The 20,071-nt window shown below is 34.3% G+C and overlaps 2 protein-coding genes across 2 annotated transcripts; both read left to right on the top strand.

The window, feature by feature from the left end:
* The first annotated feature begins 647 nt into the window (after nt 1–647).
* LOC126850843 (procathepsin L-like) lies at nt 648–6,356 on the top strand. Its single transcript, XM_050594234.1, has 5 exons — nt 648–879; nt 1,644–1,820; nt 2,094–2,453; nt 3,583–3,743; nt 5,230–6,356. Exons 1-5 carry the CDS (start codon nt 745–747, stop codon nt 5,423–5,425), a joined length of 1,029 nt encoding a protein of 342 aa, XP_050450191.1. The 5' UTR covers nt 648–744; the 3' UTR covers nt 5,426–6,356.
* A 6,040-nt stretch (nt 6,357–12,396) lies between these two features.
* On the top strand, nt 12,397–19,755 carry LOC126850964 (growth/differentiation factor 8). Its single transcript, XM_050594455.1, has 4 exons — nt 12,397–12,729; nt 12,964–13,602; nt 18,204–18,464; nt 19,391–19,755. Exons 2-4 carry the CDS (start codon nt 13,188–13,190, stop codon nt 19,753–19,755), a joined length of 1,041 nt encoding a protein of 346 aa, XP_050450412.1. The 5' UTR covers nt 12,397–12,729; nt 12,964–13,187.
* Nucleotides 19,756–20,071: the final 316 nt, after the last annotated feature.

The following is a 20,071-nucleotide window of genomic DNA, read 5'->3' as shown; positions in this document are numbered from 1 at the left end:
ATATATCTAAAGCAGTTGAATTTTTAAGCGTTTTGATATTAATACTTATAATATTAATACTTAAAAACTTGCTGAGTGATATAGGATGATTGAGAAACTAATTAATTTTTTCTGAAATTTTTGTTATGGATGAAAAATTTGCTTTTTTTCATACATATACACGAATTAATTCAAATATTACTATGAACTTTAAAATTAAGTTGCAAGCAATAAAAAATTTTAATTAAATTATATCGATTAAAGTAACTTATATAAGTGTACGATTCAACACTTTGAAGAACACTAGCGATTATTAAAATTATTGGCAAAATATATTTTTTTAGTTTCTAATAGAAATATATTTTTACGATAAAAAATTGCATTCAAATAAGAGCTATTTTCTCTCAAATTAATATTTGAAAACACATTGCACAAATCGTATGTAGTATAATTGCAGTGTTTTTTTTTTTTCCAATTAGGTAATCATTCTAAGAACTGTTTAGCTATCCGTACTAAAACGCGATTCAAATACGAATGTTTAATGCAAAAATAAAAAATATTATTATACGCATATTTGGTAAAATAAACATGCATCAGCATAATGCGAATGATTAACCGGTGATGTAATTCGCGAACATGCTGACTTCGATTGTGCGATACAACGATATTATGACCTCATACAGTATCGTAAAGTTCATCAAAATCATCGTTACTCCGATCAGTCGCGTGAATTAATTAAGGATAAATTATTTGCCACGAGTTACCATGTGCTCGCGATTATACGTAATAGTGCTCTCGATATTAATTCTGTCTGAAATACACGCGATTTATCCGTTCAATGAGGATACTTTACCGCCAAGAATCTCGAGAAAGCTGGATGATTATTGGCAAACCTATAAGGTAATGCAAAATATTTGGAGAACCTAAACTTTAGAAAATATATATTTTATTTTTATTATTATTAATTTCCACATATTGAGATAACGGAAGAAATTTTATTTAAAAATTATATACATCATTAATTTTTATTTTTATAATTATTATATAATTATTACAAATTAATTTTTATCTGAGCAAGTTTATATTGTACAATATAAAAATTTTAACTTTTTCTTGATTATTATTTACATATTAGATATATATTAAAATTTATATAAAAATTATAAAAATTGTAATAGCTGATATTATTTTAACTTAATGTTTAATAAGAGAAAATATGTGCGTCTTGTATACGAACGATGTTTCTACGACAAATCGGCGTTTCTGCATATACATTTTTACGTACACCTTGCGAGTCACGCAAAATAACTGCTTGATCAAAAAAATAAACATCTATAAAAAAGAAAAAAGGTCATCGCGGAATATACGTCAGAAATCAATGCAATCTGCATCATATCCTATAATGACTACATTTACATGCTTTTATTAATCTGGTTTAATAATATCAATGGATATAACTATTAACATAAAGTATGTTACACACATTTTAAACTAGCGTCTAACGCTGGTTTTCAACAGTATTATAATATAAGTTGTCATAACACCAATATAAACTAGCGTGTACACGATACTTTAAATCAGTTGTCAGAACTACGGATGTTAATAAACCAGATTTAATGGAAGCGTATAAACGTAGTTATTGTTTTCGCGATATTTATGAGCAGATGCAGTTTAATAAAACGTACACGGGAAATCTGGAAAACACGAGGCGAACAGCTTGGGAACAAAACCTCGTGGAGATTTATAAACACAACCTAATGGCCGCCGCGGGACATCATAGTTACACCCTACGGGATAATCATATCGCCGATCTCAACACTCGACAATACATACGCAATATGGTTGGTAACTTTAATAAGTCTATAATTATGAAAATAAAATTCTAATTCATATTTCAAGATCTTTAATTTTAATTTTAATTTTGCAAAACAACTCTTCCTCTCTCTCTCTCTCTCTCTCTCTCTCTCTCTCTCTCTCTCCCTTTCTCATTAAACTTCAGTAGATAATAAAATCTTTAAAATTGCAATTTTTTATTACAAATATTATATGAAAAAAACTAATTAAAAGAAACCCTAAATAAGTAAAATCTCGTTGATCACCTTTCCTTCTTTTAGGTGAAACTGATACCGAGTCAAAGGCGCCGATTGCCAACCGAACCGATGGTATCGGCGGTTCTACAGAACCCTCACAGTATACCAAGACGTTTAGATTGGCGCGAATACGGCTTCATCACCTCGCCGGTGAACCAACGGGATTGCGGGAGTTGTTACGCTTACTCGATCGTGGAGAGTATACAGGGACAAATTTTTAAGCAAACCGGCATGCTGCTCCCCTTGAGCGCACAACAATTGATAGATTGCAGCACGGCGACCGGGAACCGTGGCTGTGTCGGCGGTTCCCTCAGGAACACTTTGAAATATCTGGAAAAGTCGAAGGGTCTCATGGCCGGATACTTGTATCCGTACAACGCCGAGGTACGCACTGCTCTTTTTCCATTTGTCGAACATACGATTCGATATACCGCCGAAGCACCGTGTATAAAATGTAACACTCGAATCACTCTCGCATGATTTGCAAAACATCATACAGCATGTATCTCCTTTGAAATTTAAAGAAAAGCAAAATTTCTTCTCTCTATCTCATCTCTTTAAATCTCTTTTTTTTTATTTCTTCTCTTTTCTTCATTTCATTTTTTTTTTTTATTTTTAATAATTTCGCAAAAAATTGTGTTCATTTTTTGAATTAGTAATCATTAATCATGGCTACACATGAAAATTTATGAATAGCTGTATTTTAATATATTGATAAACTCGAATTTCTGTTGTTTTTTTTTTTTTTTACTGCCCGTACGTAATAATATATTATTAGCGACTATGAGCGAAGGCGCTGACAGTGCGAATTTAATTATCGCAATAAAGAAGTAAACTTCAAGGTTTATTCCATTATTTCGCGAATTTCCTCTGGTCGGAAATATAAAAGAATCTGTGGAAGATTTCGGCGACGGAGATTCAAATTATGCCAGTGACGATAGTCTTCTGTAATATAAATGACAGTGGCCTTGTCAGCCTCTCCCCTCTTTCTCCCATTAATAGCAGATATTTACACATTTTCATATCGCACATCAAGGCTATTTATTTCATAGATATTTAACAAAGTAGTGTGGTTATTGCCTGTTAAATCGTGCAATGAGAAGACGCGCTTATCTGCGAGCCGTCTTAATTTAACACCGACATGTTGACGACGGAATTCGGATGATGCAACCAAAGAGTATATAGCGTATGGCAGACATACTTCAATTTAGTAATGTCAACAAACGTGTGGGCATACCCTAGTTTTTTGAATGTCAATTTTTTCCTATTAAACTTGATGATATATATATCATCAAGTTTAATAGAAAAAAATATATATATATATTTTAATTACTACTTTTTATAGATCTTTTTATTTGTTTTTGAGGAATAAAAAAAAACGACTGTTTTTTTAGGGTTCAAAAACAAATAAATAGATTTATAAAAAGCAGTAATTAAAAATTAAATTATTATTATATTATTTAATTTGTTCTATTAAATAAATTCTTGTCTGGTAATTCTTAAATTATTTCAGCAAGGAATGTGCAAATTTCAAAAAGACCTGAGCGTCGTCAATATAACTTCATGGGCAATTTTGCCTGCCCGGGACGAAAAAGCTTTAGAAGCAGCAGTAGCGACTATTGGTCCTGTAGCCGCCTCTATAAACGCTAGCCCGAAGACATTTCAGCTTTATCAGTTAGTATCTCATTTTATTTGCTCCGAAAAAAGAAACGCACCCGTGCAAATTGCTGCTAACGAGCAAGTGACGTACTCGCGACGAACGTATCGCGACGTTCAAAAAATACGTGATAATTTCAGACACCTGCTATTTATTACGCAAAATCACCAGAAATTTTGCATTTGCTATAATTTACCGCGCTTATGGCACCACTAATTGATACGTGAAAGAAGAAAAAATGCGCGTCAGTAGAAAACGTGATATTACAATGCACTCAGCGTACATTGAAAAAAATGTATGTAGATAACTCGAACAGAACGATGGCAAACAGTTTTTTTCTTGCACAGATAGCTAATCACAAACGTAATTCAACAATAAATAACTTAGTTCATATTTTAATCGATCTCTCGGCATGCACATTGGAGCGATGTCTCGAAATACTACACAAGCGAAAACTTCACCGTCGATTTAATTTGGATCCAACTTTTGATCGATCACAGCTGATTATTATTACCGTTACCAGGTGCGCATTTATTTGAACTGATTTCATGAGTTAGATCGATATTTTCAGCATTTAATTACTTGACGATCAACTCATGCCATCAAATCTACTAAATAATTGCACGAAAAAGAAATTCTGAAAAAGTTATCAATATTTTCAAAGTTTTCTATTTGATAATTAATTAATTAAAACTGTATGAAAAAATTTTTGAAATTTTTATATATTTGAATATTTATTTAAGAATAAGAATTTAAGTAATAATATTCAAATATTTTTGAATTTTTTAAATATGTATATTTATGCGAATGTTAAATTATTCAAGTTCCATAAGTCATATTTCCGACAAGCTCGATTAATATACAATTGAAAATGGCGATGCTACGCACTATCTTTATATGAAAGACGTGAAGATTGGAAACTTTGCCCGGACCCCCGCAAAAGAAATTGGTCCAATCGCGTGATAACCTTTTAACGCATCGCCAATATGATGACCCTCATATATTCTAAACGGCAAAACGCAGTCGTTGAACTTATTTCATTCTAAAGGACTTAAAGGATTATTTTCCCTCTCTCCCTATTCATTTTCGATAAGTGAGAGGATACTCACGGTTGACACTTTCGAATGCTTGTGTCGGAAATTTAATAATAAATAAGGAAAACTATGTAATGTGTATATTAATTGGAAACGCGAACATTAATAATCGCGTATGTATAGTTCACGCGGGTTCAATGTCGGTGATTCACATTTTCTAATTGAAGAACGTATTTCTCACGCGATGTATATTTTTCTCTTTTACTTTGATCTTTATTTTGCGTATCGGATTTGATGCCAGGATGTTTTGCTCCGCTCACCACAAGCGAATCGGCTAACTTTAGTTTCTTATCTATTGCAAATAATTATCGTATATTTACACATCTCGAAAATTATCATATTTTAAATACATCTGTATTAGAAAGAAATAATTCTTCGAATATTAATCAATATTTTTATGTGTGTGCAGTAAAGGCATCTATGACGATTACCTGTGCAGTTCGGACACAGTGAACCACGCGATGTTAATCGTCGGATACACGCCGACAGAGTGGATCTTGAAGAACTGGTGGGGCGATAATTGGGGCGAAAATGGCTACATGAGATTGGCAAAACATAAGAACCGCTGCGGCATAGCAAACTATGCGGCTTATGTGAAAGTTTGACATTCATTCCCCTTTAATTTCATCGCGAAGAGACCTTTTTTTTTATTTGCTTAGAGAAATATACACATATATTTATATTAATTTTTTTTTATACCTGAACAAAGAGCATTTTATTTTGATTTTAGGCGGTGATCTCTTTTCCGATAATATTAAATAAATTGTGTCTTTTTTTCTTATATATTTCTTATCAATTCTTACACTTAGAAAGAATTAACAAAAAAAGTATTAGAAATATCATGAGTTCAATAATTCTACTCACTGATAGAATTCTACTGATGATTTTACCATGGGATGGAGTCAAAGATCGCATGTATTCGAGCGATTAAACTTCGGGTAATTACTAAGGATCGCCGAACATTTATTACATAACAGCCATTGACCGCAGGACGGTCGAATACCAGATACCAGACTTCCGTAACCACATAGGATCCCAGAGAAATTTAATCGAACCGTACAACCGCGGCACGATAGGAACGTGGAGGCTTTGCCCGATCGAAAATTCTGTCCAAAGACGAAGTACACGACTAACCGGGACATATCACCATGGCATTTCCGCGAAAGAGAAAGAGAAAGAGAGAGGAGGACAATGAAATACATAGGAGGAGAGTTGATGAACCAATTTGTATATCCTACATAAATAGGATTCTATGGACGCTAACCGCGTGACGTAACATCAGGCGAACTGTCACGTAACTGCATAATGCCACACAGTGATATAAATCCAGGGACGCATCCCGCAAATGATTTACATACGTACGATTTGAATAGGAGAGATAAAAATGAACATTTGTGACGGAGAGTTAGAAACAATAGTTGCACTTTTTTCAATAATTAATATGTTACATAAATATACGCTATTATAATAAAAAAATAATGGACATTAAATATTTTTGATTATCGATCAAATACATAAACGAATTTGACTGTCAACAAAAAATTTTCGTGTACATCAGAGAGAGAGATTTATTTTTTATATATCTTAAAGAGAGATATCAAATATGTTTTCCATCGAAATTTAATACGAACTCTATGAAAAATCACTTTGCGTTCATGTCGCCGTAAAAAATAAATATGCCGAAAATTCTGGCAACTTGGCATCGTATGTTTCGTAAGTTTTCGCGATTAAACGTACAAATAATGGCGCGACCCGACAAATAAAAGCTTTATTCGAGCGATTGCACGTCACATCCAGTGCGACACGACGATGCAGCAGCAATGCGACGGAAAGAATCCCGAGGAGCAATATGTTCGGAATGCATTGTCGCAGCTTGGGAAGCCCTCTCTCTGATTTTCCGATATCACATGCAGCTCCGAGACCACGCAAATTCCATCTCTCTGTTCGGAGGTCGGCCGCGATTCATTGTTCGTCAGATGGCAACGCGCGCAATCCGTCCCGGCGCATCCTCGATTGTTATCCGGCAACATCTCTATCTGTTTCCCATCTGTTAAACGACGTCGCGACGCACCTCGTTCCCCGCGTCTCGTCCTACCAATTCTGCATCCTGCTGCTATCGGCAGCTCGATACAAACCGACAAGCTTGTCTTCCTCCTCGAAACGTCATGAATTGAAATTTGTCAAATTCTTCAATATTACATAAATTATAATATTTATATACTAATAGTATTTACTTGAAGAGGAAATTATGAGAATAGGATTGTATAGAGAGCCGAATCATATTTTAATAGAAATGCCAAATTTATACTTAATTACTTTAATCGTAAAATATTATATTTTTAAACATAGTTTTTTTATTAAAAAATAATTTCAGGAAAAAGAAAAATCCACAAAAAATTATTTTCGTCGTCTATATTAATAGAGTAAGAATATATTCGCCAAGTCGGAAAAGAGAGTCGAGAGGAGACGACGGCAACGGGAAAAAATAGAAAAAGAAAAAGCCATGAGGCAATCGGTCGACTTATTGTGAAAGACCCGAGCGCGACGATGAGTCTCTTGCGGAGACTCCGCGCGGAATATAATCGTTCGTAATCGGATCAAGGGGAGTAACATCCTGATTTACGAACTCACTTTTCCTTCGCCTGGGTCTCCCCGGCTCTAATCGCCCTTATCTCTCATTCTCACGGCCTTCCGTCGCTTCTCTGGGGAGATCCGGAACAGGAATAACTTGAAGGAGGCGAACACGTTGATGGTCGCCATGGGAAAATCGCGGGAATCTGCTTTTAACGTCACCGCGAGTCGTCCGATCGATTTGTTTGGATTCGTTTTCACGTGTACTCGTATGTTCTCTATATTCCTAATTTTTGAAAAATTCAATCAACTTATAAATGATGCTGCTCTATAAGATTTGCCAGCGATCTTTATGCTTCGTAACAGCAATAATAATGCTAACAACATACGCGCCAAGTTTGCGGATGTTATCATTGTTGTTTACGAAATATTGTGATATATGACGATGCTGCAATTCGTTATTCAACCCGCTGTATTATTCCGGTATGTGTATGTGTACGCGCGCGTGCACGTACTTCGGACGCTCTTAAGGGACTCCCTGTCCTGGAGGACGATAAATTCTGTTGCTCTCACATTTTCCGTGACTCCTCGTACGTGCGAGGATAAGGATAAAGCGGACGATGAAAGCTCGCAGCGTACTGAGAATCCTCCTTCTTATTTATTTTCCCTTTTGTTCGCTTGCCATTCGTCATGCTGCTGCGCCACGCCGAGACGAAATGAAAAACATATTAGAAACGCCGAAAATAATCGCGAGTCACGTGGAAATTACGAAAGGGGCATCTTTATCCTGCCAACTGATGTCGCGAAAATGTTTTACATTAAATACATATATATTATATTTATATTACAATAATATAATTCTATCGCAAAGAGAAACCTTCGGTATGCAAGACAACATAGTCCCCTGGCAAGATCGATTAAGCCGACAAGCGCATGTAAATAAGATTCAAAAATCGTCTAAAACGGATGCAGGAAACTTAGATACATATGTAAGACAGAAAAAAAAAGAAGAGAAGAGAACGCTCTGTTTCTTTTTGCTCGTATGCATATATATGGCACGATAAACGTTTTCCGGTGAAGGAAGAGCCCGGTGGATTTCCCTGTCGCGTCTTGACGCGACAGCAACGTACAACGCGCGACGCGTGGCGACGCTCCTCTAAGAACGAGCATCCTTATCCTTATCCCGAAGACGAGCGTTACAATGGCGTATCTCAACCGCGCGTCCGTCATCTCTCCTCGAATCGAGTATCCAAACACTCATCGATAAATCGCATCTGTAGCTGTCGAGAGAAGATGAGCCACCCGCCGTGCCAATGTAGCGAAGTGAATATTTATCGATCTCCGACCGCGAAATGCACAAAGGGGATGCTATATTCCCCGATACATGTCGAGAGCGTCGATGCAGCCTCTTACACGCTCGCACGTTCACAGATCGTAAAGGGCAATAAATTGCGTCTCGTGATAATAACGATAACGTGTGTGTTTTTTCGTATATTCTGTACCGCCGTAACAGCTTTGTATCCGTTCATTTTAAAGACGATATTACTGGTCCAATAAAATGTTTCGTCAATCAAATAACGTTAAATCGTACAAGTCTTAATTTGATATTTTCATTATACATTTTGTTTTGTTTAGTAATTGTCTTTAAATTTTAATAAGGATATAAATAAATAATACTATAAACTATCAGATATAAAAATAATATATAAAGAGAAAAAGTACAAAAGAGAAATAATTTAAATACAATAAATACGATAAATGTGCAAAATATGTGTCCCGTATAAAACCATATATATCGTATATTATGTTAAATAAAATTTATAACAATTTAATATATTATATTCACGATGTTTGCTAGCAAAAATAAATGTGATAAGAAAAATAAAACAATACATAAAAAGACTGTCTAAACAAATAAAATGTAATAAATATGTAAATACATTCTTCTATCGCGCCGAGATATATTATATTTCACTAAACACATTATGAGATGATAAACTTACAAAGCAGTATCGCGCAAAGGTTATAGATATCATTTCTGTTAAAAGGGCTCATTAGCTCTCTTTTGACCTATCAGATTTAAACTTAGAGACTTACGAAGTGATGACCCTATCAATCGTCTTTAAGCGACTTTTTGTGAAAAAAACCTTACTACACGAACCTTTCCGATGATAACACGAAAATGAAGTGATCTTTGGACGAAAAGAGTGATTTAACTTCAATTATTGAATCACTTTTGCAAACGCCGAGAATATCACGTGACATCTAAAATCATCTTTTCGTTTTTCGTTCTATCATGTTGCACAAAATTCGATTTTTTACAAAATTGTAATTATTCTTGTCTGTTCACCTATGGATCCAATTATTATTTTTTTTTTTTTTTTTGAAAAAGAAAAAGAGAAATATATATTAATTTTATTTCAAAATTAGATTAGAAAGGAGCAAGAAAAAGATAATTTTCAGAGAAGGAGTACCTATCATATTTTATCAAAACTCGTTTTATCAAAAAAAGCTTATCTCTCTCTTTTTCTCTCATTTTTATTTTTATTATTTTAGAGCTTAATCGCCTACAGTGTAAAATTTTGAAATTGATATAGAATAAAATATACAATAGCAAACTTATTAAAGTTCACTTCTGTGAATATTCTTATTTTTATTCTTTATGAAGCAATGCAGAAATATTTCTATTTTGTTATTGTTTTCTTGTTTGTATGGTCCAGATACTGGAGCAAAATAATCAATTTTTCTACGCAGCGCGAGATAGCCGAGAAAGCCTGTAAAATTGTCGAATTTTCTCAATTATCCATTGCTTATTATCACTTCGTTGTTCATTATACAAAAATGCCAGCCCGTAACTGACGGCAATTTTAAATTACTGTTGCCCACGCAACAATAAAGTTTTGCGCTGCCATTGATTTGCGTCAAATCTAGCACTTTTGACGACATCGCGTTAAACATCGCGTATCGTTTTCGTTACACGCGGCGGAAATTAAATTCCCCGGAAAGTTTGCGACAAGAGATTCATCCGACAATTCTCACTTCCTCATTTATTGTTAAACTCGTAAATATGTTATACAATCCAGGGCAACTCGAGGAAAAGACCTGTTATATTTGTTAGAAATATAGTTTCTATAAGGTAATGAAAAATCTTTAAATTAACATGCTGTGTAAATATAACGATCAAAGAGTATAAAAATATTCCTTATATTTAAGGATATTCGAATATTTCTTATATGTTATAATTAAATTTATAAATATTCTTTTTTTTTAATTAAGAAAAATAATGTCCATAATTTTGAAAATTTAAACTTTTATTTCTTTTACTATCTTTCTGTAGTATGTAACATAAATAAATATAATTTCAAAGATATAGAGACAATTTATTTTTGTATATGTATATACATAAATATATGTATACGCACGCGTCAATATTTGTCATGTTGTTATATTGTTAAATAAAAGAATAAATAAAACTTTTTTTTCTATCAAATGACAAAAATAAAATATTATTTTATATTATTTGAATGATGACGTTACGTGCGCGCGTAAATCAGTTCGAAAAATTACACATTTGATAATACCGATAATAAGATAACACAAACAAGCACCGCGATTCTGCAAATGAGAATGACGTGCGTGAACTGCTGATTACACGCGCCATGTCCAACGCAAATTACAGGATAATTCAACGCTGGACCACAATTTGCGAACCATAAAGTCTGATGAATTAACACAACGAGAATGAAAGAGAAAAGCACTCAAATGTCGAAATATGGAATGCGGAAAAGTCTACTTTTACCACAATTATTAATATCAAACAGATAAAAATATGTATGTGTGCGTATGTGTGTATTAAGGCGCTTAATGCAGTATTTTTCTTTCTTTTGCGGATGTTATTCTTCTTATACAAACTCTTATCGCATGATTTATTAAACTAAAAGTACGAGGCGTAGAATTCAAGTGCAAACATATTTCGCTACAATGTTTTCCAGCAAAGTGGCGCTATCGAAAGAGATTATGACTCGTTGTGCACGACAAATAATTAATCTTAGTGCCTCAAAAAACTTTTGTCGCATTTGAGATATTTTAAATTGTGTATGTCTAAAAAGAAAAGATAAATATTCGATATTTCCGGATTAAGGTGAGCTCCGATGAACCACAAATTGCAAGTCTCAGCTCAAAGAAACGCTGACACTAATCTACGGCAAAGCGTATGTCAGTCTTTTTACGATAAACATTCGCCTTATAAACGTAGTCAAATGAGTGTAATCAAGTGATATGAATATCCGTCATTTTGTTACTATTCAAGCTCAAGTCTCAAGGAAAGGAATAATTATAATCTCAGAAATTATTTTTGATGAATCATTACTCTCTCTCTCTTTCCCTTTCTCTTTCTCTCTCTCTCTCTCTCTCTCTCTCTCTCTCTCTCTCTCTCTCTCTCGCTCTCGCTCTTATAGAGATAAGTTATAAAAGTTATAAAACTGAAAATCAATAATAAAAATATTAAAAAAATTTCTTAATTTTAACTATTAATTATATCTATAAAATATTAATTTTCTTTTTTAATAAATCTATAAATATATCTATAAATATAACTGTTAAAAAGAATGAGATTAATTTCTTGTTAAAAAAAAGAAATTAGATACAAATTAATGTATGTATATATAGTAATTTCGAAGACATATACTTTACATCTCTACATAAATAATTCATGAAAGAAACTTAAAATATTTCATCATATATGTCTTATATCTCGCTTCGTAATATCAAAGAACTACATTGATCTCATCGAGAGAAAGTGTCTTTTACGGTTCATCGAGATGTCAATCAACGACACCTTCCACCAGAACGGCGATAAACTTCAACCTACTAAAACAGATTTGAGATTTCAGGAACCGCCAATGAACCACCCGTCCCATCGGCAGCATGTTCGCGGCGCGTGCTTGTGCTGATATCAGCATCGCTCTCGCCCTCATCCAATCCGTATTGGTCCCGGCGGATGAGGAGCAAAGTTCATGCAGCCTCTGCAGAGTCAACTACATCACCGCATCATCGTAACGATTCACCTCCAGTCTCCGTGAATGCGTCGTTGAAGACGTCGGCCAACCGGAGGAAAGTCGTCCTCGATTCGCGACACGATCGGATGTCGATTCTTCCTCATGTTCGTATAAAAGTCACTGCCGACTCTGCAGGTTGATATTTGCAATGCAGAAATATAATAGTGCTTAGAAGAAATAAGAAGAATAAAGCTGTAATCGACAACATGGTTTCATGAATCGCAATCTCGCGAGATATCGACTCGCTGATTGCAGTGACCCATCTAACCTGCTGCAACTTTGTAAATAAAATTGATATATTGTTACGTAAATTGTGTGGTATTATGAATTTCTAGAAGAAAAGAGGATTCTTAGAAGATCGCCATAATCAACTTTAACAATTATACATAATTATATATATATATATATATATATATATATATATATATATATATATTATATATATATTATATTCGTACGAAATATCCGCGCATCAGAGATAAATTAGTCCGACAGAAGATTCTAATAATTTCTAGGCTTAAAAATCGACAAAATATTCGGCGAAAACACCTTCTGGATGATATACAGAGGCCATTGAATGTCATCGAATATATACTGTCAATTAAACTCGGCGTTCATCAAACTCAGTGTCGACGAAATAGTGTCGAACATTATCAAAACATTATTAAATCGACTAAAGAAGAAGACAAATTAAGGAAGAATCAATTTAGAGGAATCGCTGTCTGAATTGCGATAAAAAATGCATCTATTTATGCCGTTTTTTATTATTTTCCTAGCGAGCGGCATCGTGGCCGACTGGTCAAAAATGACCAATCCATTGATGAAAGTATGGTATACGTTCCTCCCTCATTCATCGTCCGAATCATCGATTAGTGAGGAAAACGATTGCGTCGATTGCGCGCAGAATAAGGTCAACATAATCGATCCCGACCCGTTCTTGACCGAACTGAGAGTAGAGTACGTGAAACAGCAGATCTTGAAGAAGCTGCGGCTGTCAAAGCCGCCCGAGGTCTCGATGCCGCTGTCGACCTTGCCGAAGCCTTTGATAAACGGCAATGTGCTCGAACTTCGACCCGGAGCGCCGCCCGAGCCGGAAAAACCGGCGGAACATTTCTACGGGAAAACTGACCAGATCATCGTATTCCCGAACGAAGGTACGATTTGGACAAGTCGAAGTAGACGATATATTTAATTCCTGATTATCCATTTTGATTTTGAAATTGGTACAGAAAAAGAAACTATTTGAGGGAATAATAATATATATATCATATTTTCCTGCTGCTTGAAAGAGAGATTTTAGAAAAAAATATATAGTGTAAATTTATTTTACTGCTGTAAGATATCATATAGAGAATTAGATGATTGTAATATTGTAATATTTGACAAAACGTAAAAATTATCATGATAAATCTCATATATTTTTACAATTCTATAAAAAACGAGGAAATTATAGAAGAGAATTTATTACACTATCTCCTATCTCTAATGGAAATAAAAAAATTATTTAAGTACGAATTCATAAAAGAAAATTTAAAAAATATTTTTTATTTGCATAGTTTTATATTTGTAGGTTGTTGCAAAAATATTCAACCACTTGCAGATTGCTAATGAACAGTTATTCAAGCTCGACTTGTAAATAGAGAAAAAATGAAGAACGAATAACACGTGAGAAAATACACGTCATTCACGAATATTGAGCGTTATTCTCATAGTGCAGTCCTAGCCTCTGAGTGCTCGAATGCGAAATAAAATGAATATCGAGTGTATGCACTTTTTCGAGAGAGCATAGATGAAGTGAATCTGCAAATGAACTATTGTACCAGAAACGTATCCGAGTACTTGATCAATACGACGAAAAAATTTAAAAATTTATAATAAATGTGTGCCCGCAAATAATAAGCTATTAAATTATCAAATAAATTTGCGTAATTTTTACACAATTTTTTGTTTATGTAATTTTTCTAAATAATGTTTCAAAAATATAATAATAAAAATTATTTTCGTAATTAACTGCTAATATTTCTAAATATCATTATTAGAAAAGTAATATTATAAAAATTTAAAAACTCTAAATTTTAATCTCTTTATACGACTTCTAAGTGCAAGATTAAATATTAAATTTTCTGCGTCATCATCCAGCATTCAATTTTACATTCGCGCACATCCAGCATATTCACACATGAAGCTGACCGTCTTGCATTGGAAGCTCACCTCACCGAGAAACTCGTTTCTTTCTCTTTATGTAGAGCTGTCTGGCCGTTCCTCTCGACAACCCCTTCTTGGCCAGCCAGACGAGAAACACCGACGAAGATATGAATATTGCGTAATTGCATGGCTCCCTCGAAATAAACGAGAACCGGTAACAATGACGTCTCTCTCGCGGCACGGTACTTCTAGATAGAGGTACCACCGACGACCGACTGGGACCATGAATTTCAAATTTTCCGCGGCGATGCAAATACGGAAACCGCGCGAACGATGCACGTACGAATCCCGGTGGCGCGGCGGAAATTTACCTCAAATTACGACGCGAAATCACGATTCCGACGTTTTAATCACTCGTATGAATCATTTTCGATGTGCTCGGCGAATTTCTTCAAGTCAGGAGAAAACCTTTCTCTTGATGACTCCTCCTATCCGCAAAACTCTGTTATTTCAGGATTTTCTCGAACACATAACAAAACAGAACAACAAAAAATTGAGTGGACAATCAACGCAGCTTTTCGTCTATGTTTTTATCATGTAACGCGACGGTTAAAAATATCAAGCGTTAAATGCAAGTATATTACGTCACGCGAAAGTTTTTACATTTAAAGTCAGCTGTTTCCATTTTGACATTTTACCATGTCATGCAATTTTATTTGCAACAAATGCATAATTTACGAACACGTAATTTCTTGCTACGAAATGTAAGAATGCGATAATTGTTCATTGGCTGCACGAATATGTTAAATATTAGTGCCTCGAATTTTCTTTTCAAACTTTTTACACGGTGTTTCTCGTATCATGCCATTGTGACTTTAACAAAAACGCCGACCCTGTAATTACGATGCTTTTTAAATTTTTTAAATAAAAATCAATATATCCCATTTACTATTCTGGAATAAACATATCTCTTATCTTCTATGTTATGCATATAATTCTTTATTTATATATGTGCACTTTAAGAAAAGAAAAGAGAAACAAAATTTTATTATTTTTTTTAAATTATTGATCTCATATCTCTTTGACTGTAGTTTGTTACGTCAATCGAATACATTCGCGGAAAGAAAATCTATATCTCTTCAAGCTCTTGTAATCGCACTTTATTTTGCGTGGAAGTGTTTTTTTTTGGAACCATTCGTTTTAACAAACAAGTTTCAATTTTTCAAGCATCACGCTATCGAGTTCTCTGTTCTCTAGATCATTTAATAAAATTTAAAAGTTCTACAAAAATTTAAAGTTTTAAAATTAATTTACGATCTCTCTATTTTCACAATTCGTGAACCAATGTTTTCCGTATTCATATCGCAGTAATATCAGACTTAAAAAAAAAAAAAAAGAAATGTATAATGTATATGTTTCTGCACACTTGCGATAACATGATGTTAACTGTAGCCCGCGGCCATTGGCGCCCAATGACACGACACTACATATATTTTATATCTTCCTCTCCGATATGAAAATTACACAAACCAATCCGGCGTAATCCAATTCATTTTTTATCTAATTCCGACACGAATCTACGCGGGCGTATCACATACACGCACGTATGTAAGTCGTAATATCGGCGCGGAACATTCGGTCTCGTTATTCCGCAGTGATTTCAGCGCGAGAGCTGCAGATTACGATGGTCGAGAATCAGCGAACCGGAAGTGTTCATCGCGCTGTCGAATTCGCGACATCAGAAAGTAGTTCACGCTCGAGTATGTCCTGGAGATACGTCGCAATCCGTTCTGCGAATATCTCGACCCGGAAATCGCACGTAAATGTAAAACTTATGAGCTTCGAGGTTACGCGAAGGAAAACCAATATGAGCAAATTTTTAACGTTTTGCGAAATCAGCAAAATCTCACATCTATAATACGATAATCTTTGATCTAATTTACTGGAAAGTTGTTTACGTTTCAAACAATGTCTTATATCTCAATAAAATTCCATATACTATTCTTAAAAATTATTTGTATTTAATAATTTGATAAATTTAATATTATAAAGAAACTATAAAGAATTTCCTGAAAGAGAAGAGAGATTCGTATGTTTTAATATGTAAATATTATTCTCATCTCGGCGGATGTAATAAACACGCATGTATCACATATATCAAACGGATGAGGAAAATATATGATATATACCGAGAAAAATTTGAATATATGCAGATGTACTGTTGCTGACATTTGGCACATGTTATTTAAAACAGTACGGATTCGCTTTAATGCCTGACGTTGTATAATCCTTGGCTATAAATCATGCGAAAGTAGTGATCAATCGGACACGGCGATGATCGGCCAAGAATCCGCTCGGAAATAATTTCGATGCACTTGATAGTGCGTTATATGGCGTTATCGCTATGGAAATCGGCATCGATCAAAAATCGTAAAACCATTTTTCAATTTTTATTATCAAAAATCAATGATTTTAATTTAATTTAAAAATTGATCCAAAGGAGCGATCTATGATATCTACTTTAAAATAACTTGGAATTGCTAATTCAAAACTTTTAGCAGAATTTCTATTGTAATAAATTGCGAAATTCCTCTTGCATGTATATCGTAAAAAAACATACGGCTTAATAATTATAACTCAAGAAATATATATGTAAAAAATATAAATAGTTAAAAATAATTATTAAATATCTTTTTTCTCTCTTTCTGTATAATTCTTCTTTACAGTAAGGCATTTTTTTATCGTACGTGGATGATTCAGTTATCAATGTTCTGTTTAACTTCATACTCATTTATCGTACATGCCCGCTCAGAAATATCCTTTGCCGCACTATGACCTGGCTTTGTCGACGGCCTTTTAAAGCGCACTTTTTCAGATAATTGTGGTTCCATTTGAGGCTTGCTTCAAGTATCATCGTAAATTACAGACCGATCGCGCAAAGCCAAAGGCGTAATATCACAAGTCTCGAATAACTGAATCTCTAATGTCGTTCGTTGGCGTATTAAATTAATTTGTAATAGAATAGCCCGCAAATATGGGTTCGTCATAAAGAAGAAGCAACCGGATAGCTATCTGATACTCTCATGTCAAAATGAGAAATATTAAAATTATCGATAAAATAAAAAATTAAATAACTCATATTCGCGCGTCGTTTCTTTTTTGAGAAACAATTTTTCCTCGCGTGCTCTATTTTCACAGGGAAAGAAATGTGTATTGTTAAACTTTTCAAAACAAGATATATTCTTGAATTGATAAACGAGATTTAAGAATTTACTTTTCTCTTCTTTTCTCTTCGTTTATTTTTTAATTAATTATCAATAATTTTCCATTTACGTTTTTACATCAAATATCCTAAATTCATCTACATATATATTTCTGATATAATAAAACATTTTTATATATCGCGTTTTAAATAAATCATTTTCCATATCTAACAATAAATGTAAAAACCTCAAAGTGTCAGGAATCAAAGAATTTGACAAGAAAAATCAATTCATCATTTACGATCGGATTTTCTCCTCGACCCTTTGCGTAAAATCTCGCAGTCAAGCGAGTTTACTTACGCTCTCTCGAAAAAACGATCGAAATCCGATGATTTCGTGTGTTACAGGTGTAATCGATTCGATGAAATATCATCAGAGTTCGAATCACATAATGGGTTTCAACTCGGCGGCCTGTTTCACGTTTTACCTGCCGAACGAGATGCTGTACGTCGACGTGACTTCAGCGGAACTTTGGTTCTACAAGGAGCAGGTCGAGAACGATGACGAGCTCAACCAGACTTTCGTCCTATCCGAACTCGATCATTGGGATTTGAACGGCAGCTTCGCAAAGAACACCGTCATGGCAATCTTCGAAACCAACATCGGAGGTGGGTAAATGTCGGATAGAATTCTATCCCTCTCTCCTATCCCCCTTCGTCCCCATTCATCAGTCACGAATCCACGTCGCACAGAAATCTCCCACTGCGAAATTTCGTTATCCCGTAGCAGTGCAAGCACTTGCGAATCAGTTCTCCGTTGCACATTACATTTTTGCTTCTTACCAAAAATTTGATGACAAATAACAAAAAATAATTTTCTTATATCGCAGAATAATTTATAATATTTATTGCCACGAGATGCGGTTGTCGAACATTTAAATTAAAATTTCACAGGGATTTATTAATGAAAATTTAGACAAGATGTGATCGTCGTGTTTAAAAATTCTGAGAAGCGAATAATGGATATAATGCAAATAAGCACATAAGAAAAGGAATTTATAACAATTAATGTTGGTTTCTATCATCTGCTGAAGATTACTGAAGTTGTTATTTAGTTGGTATTAAGGACTTTAGACCGATGAAATAATAAACCGAGAAAAACGTTACACAAAGCATTTCTACAATGATATTGCCTCTCGTATCGTACAAGCAAATTATCACAATGTAAATATGATATTATTACCCCAAATGATGTTTAAGTGAATTAAAGAAATAGAAATTTCGTTCTTTTTTTATATAATTGACACTATAATTTGTACTGTTGACATAACTCTGTACTACATTCTACGATTAATACTTTTAGTTTTTCAGTAATATTCACAAATATTTATTAGAAAATTATTACTTAATAATCTCGACAAAAAATTGTATGTAGACGTAGCATATTATTAGCAAAAATTTGGTCCCTAATTACTTGGAGTAATTTAATTAATTTGGAGTAGATCGTATTTTTCTACAAAACGTTGCATTTTGTGCAACAAATTTCTCTGAATTTATCATGCAACGTTATCATGAAATATCTTTTTTTTTTCTAGAGGGTTGGGTAAAAACAGACATGAAATTCATGGTGAAGAAATGGATTGGTCGACACCGATTGAAGCACTCCATTCAAATAACTTGCACCACCTGCTTGACCAACCACGACACCGCACCGGTATCCGTCGAGCAGACTCTGAAACCGTTCTTGGTCATTCATACGGCGCCGTTGCCGCAGAGAAATAGGCCCAAAAGGAATTCGAACTGCCTGCCCGAGATGAAGGAGTGCTGCCGAGACGATCTCTACATTAATTTTCGAGACATCGGCTGGAGCGATTGGATTCTACATCCGAGCGGATATCACGCGTATTTTTGCCGAGGATCCTGCTCCACAGCAGCAGCTTTGCAAGACGGGACGGATTAGAAGAACAGTGGATGGACGATTACTGATAAATTGGGCGTTACTACGTGGTTTAATTAATGATCGCTGATGCTGCGTTAAAGTGGTTCTCTTCCTTCGCTTGACGATTCTGATATTAGTATCCTAATAATTACTTAACTAAAGAAGTTTCATAAAACTTTCATTCTGTTTAAATTTGTATTTCAGTTTTTCCATTCTGGGATCTTCAGCGCACTGAACCGATTATTTTGAAATCTTATAATCCAGATTTTACATTTTCTGCAGGACTGATGTTATGCTTCTCTCTTCAATTTACAGTTCTTCGTAAACCATGTTTGTA

This window comes from Cataglyphis hispanica, chromosome 7, assembly GCF_021464435.1.
Source record: "Cataglyphis hispanica isolate Lineage 1 chromosome 7, ULB_Chis1_1.0, whole genome shotgun sequence".
In the NCBI taxonomy this organism is placed as follows: Eukaryota; Metazoa; Arthropoda; class Insecta; order Hymenoptera; family Formicidae; genus Cataglyphis; species Cataglyphis hispanica.
The sequence above is the reverse complement of the archived record's forward strand: the minus strand, read 5'-3'. Positions and strand labels throughout refer to the sequence as shown.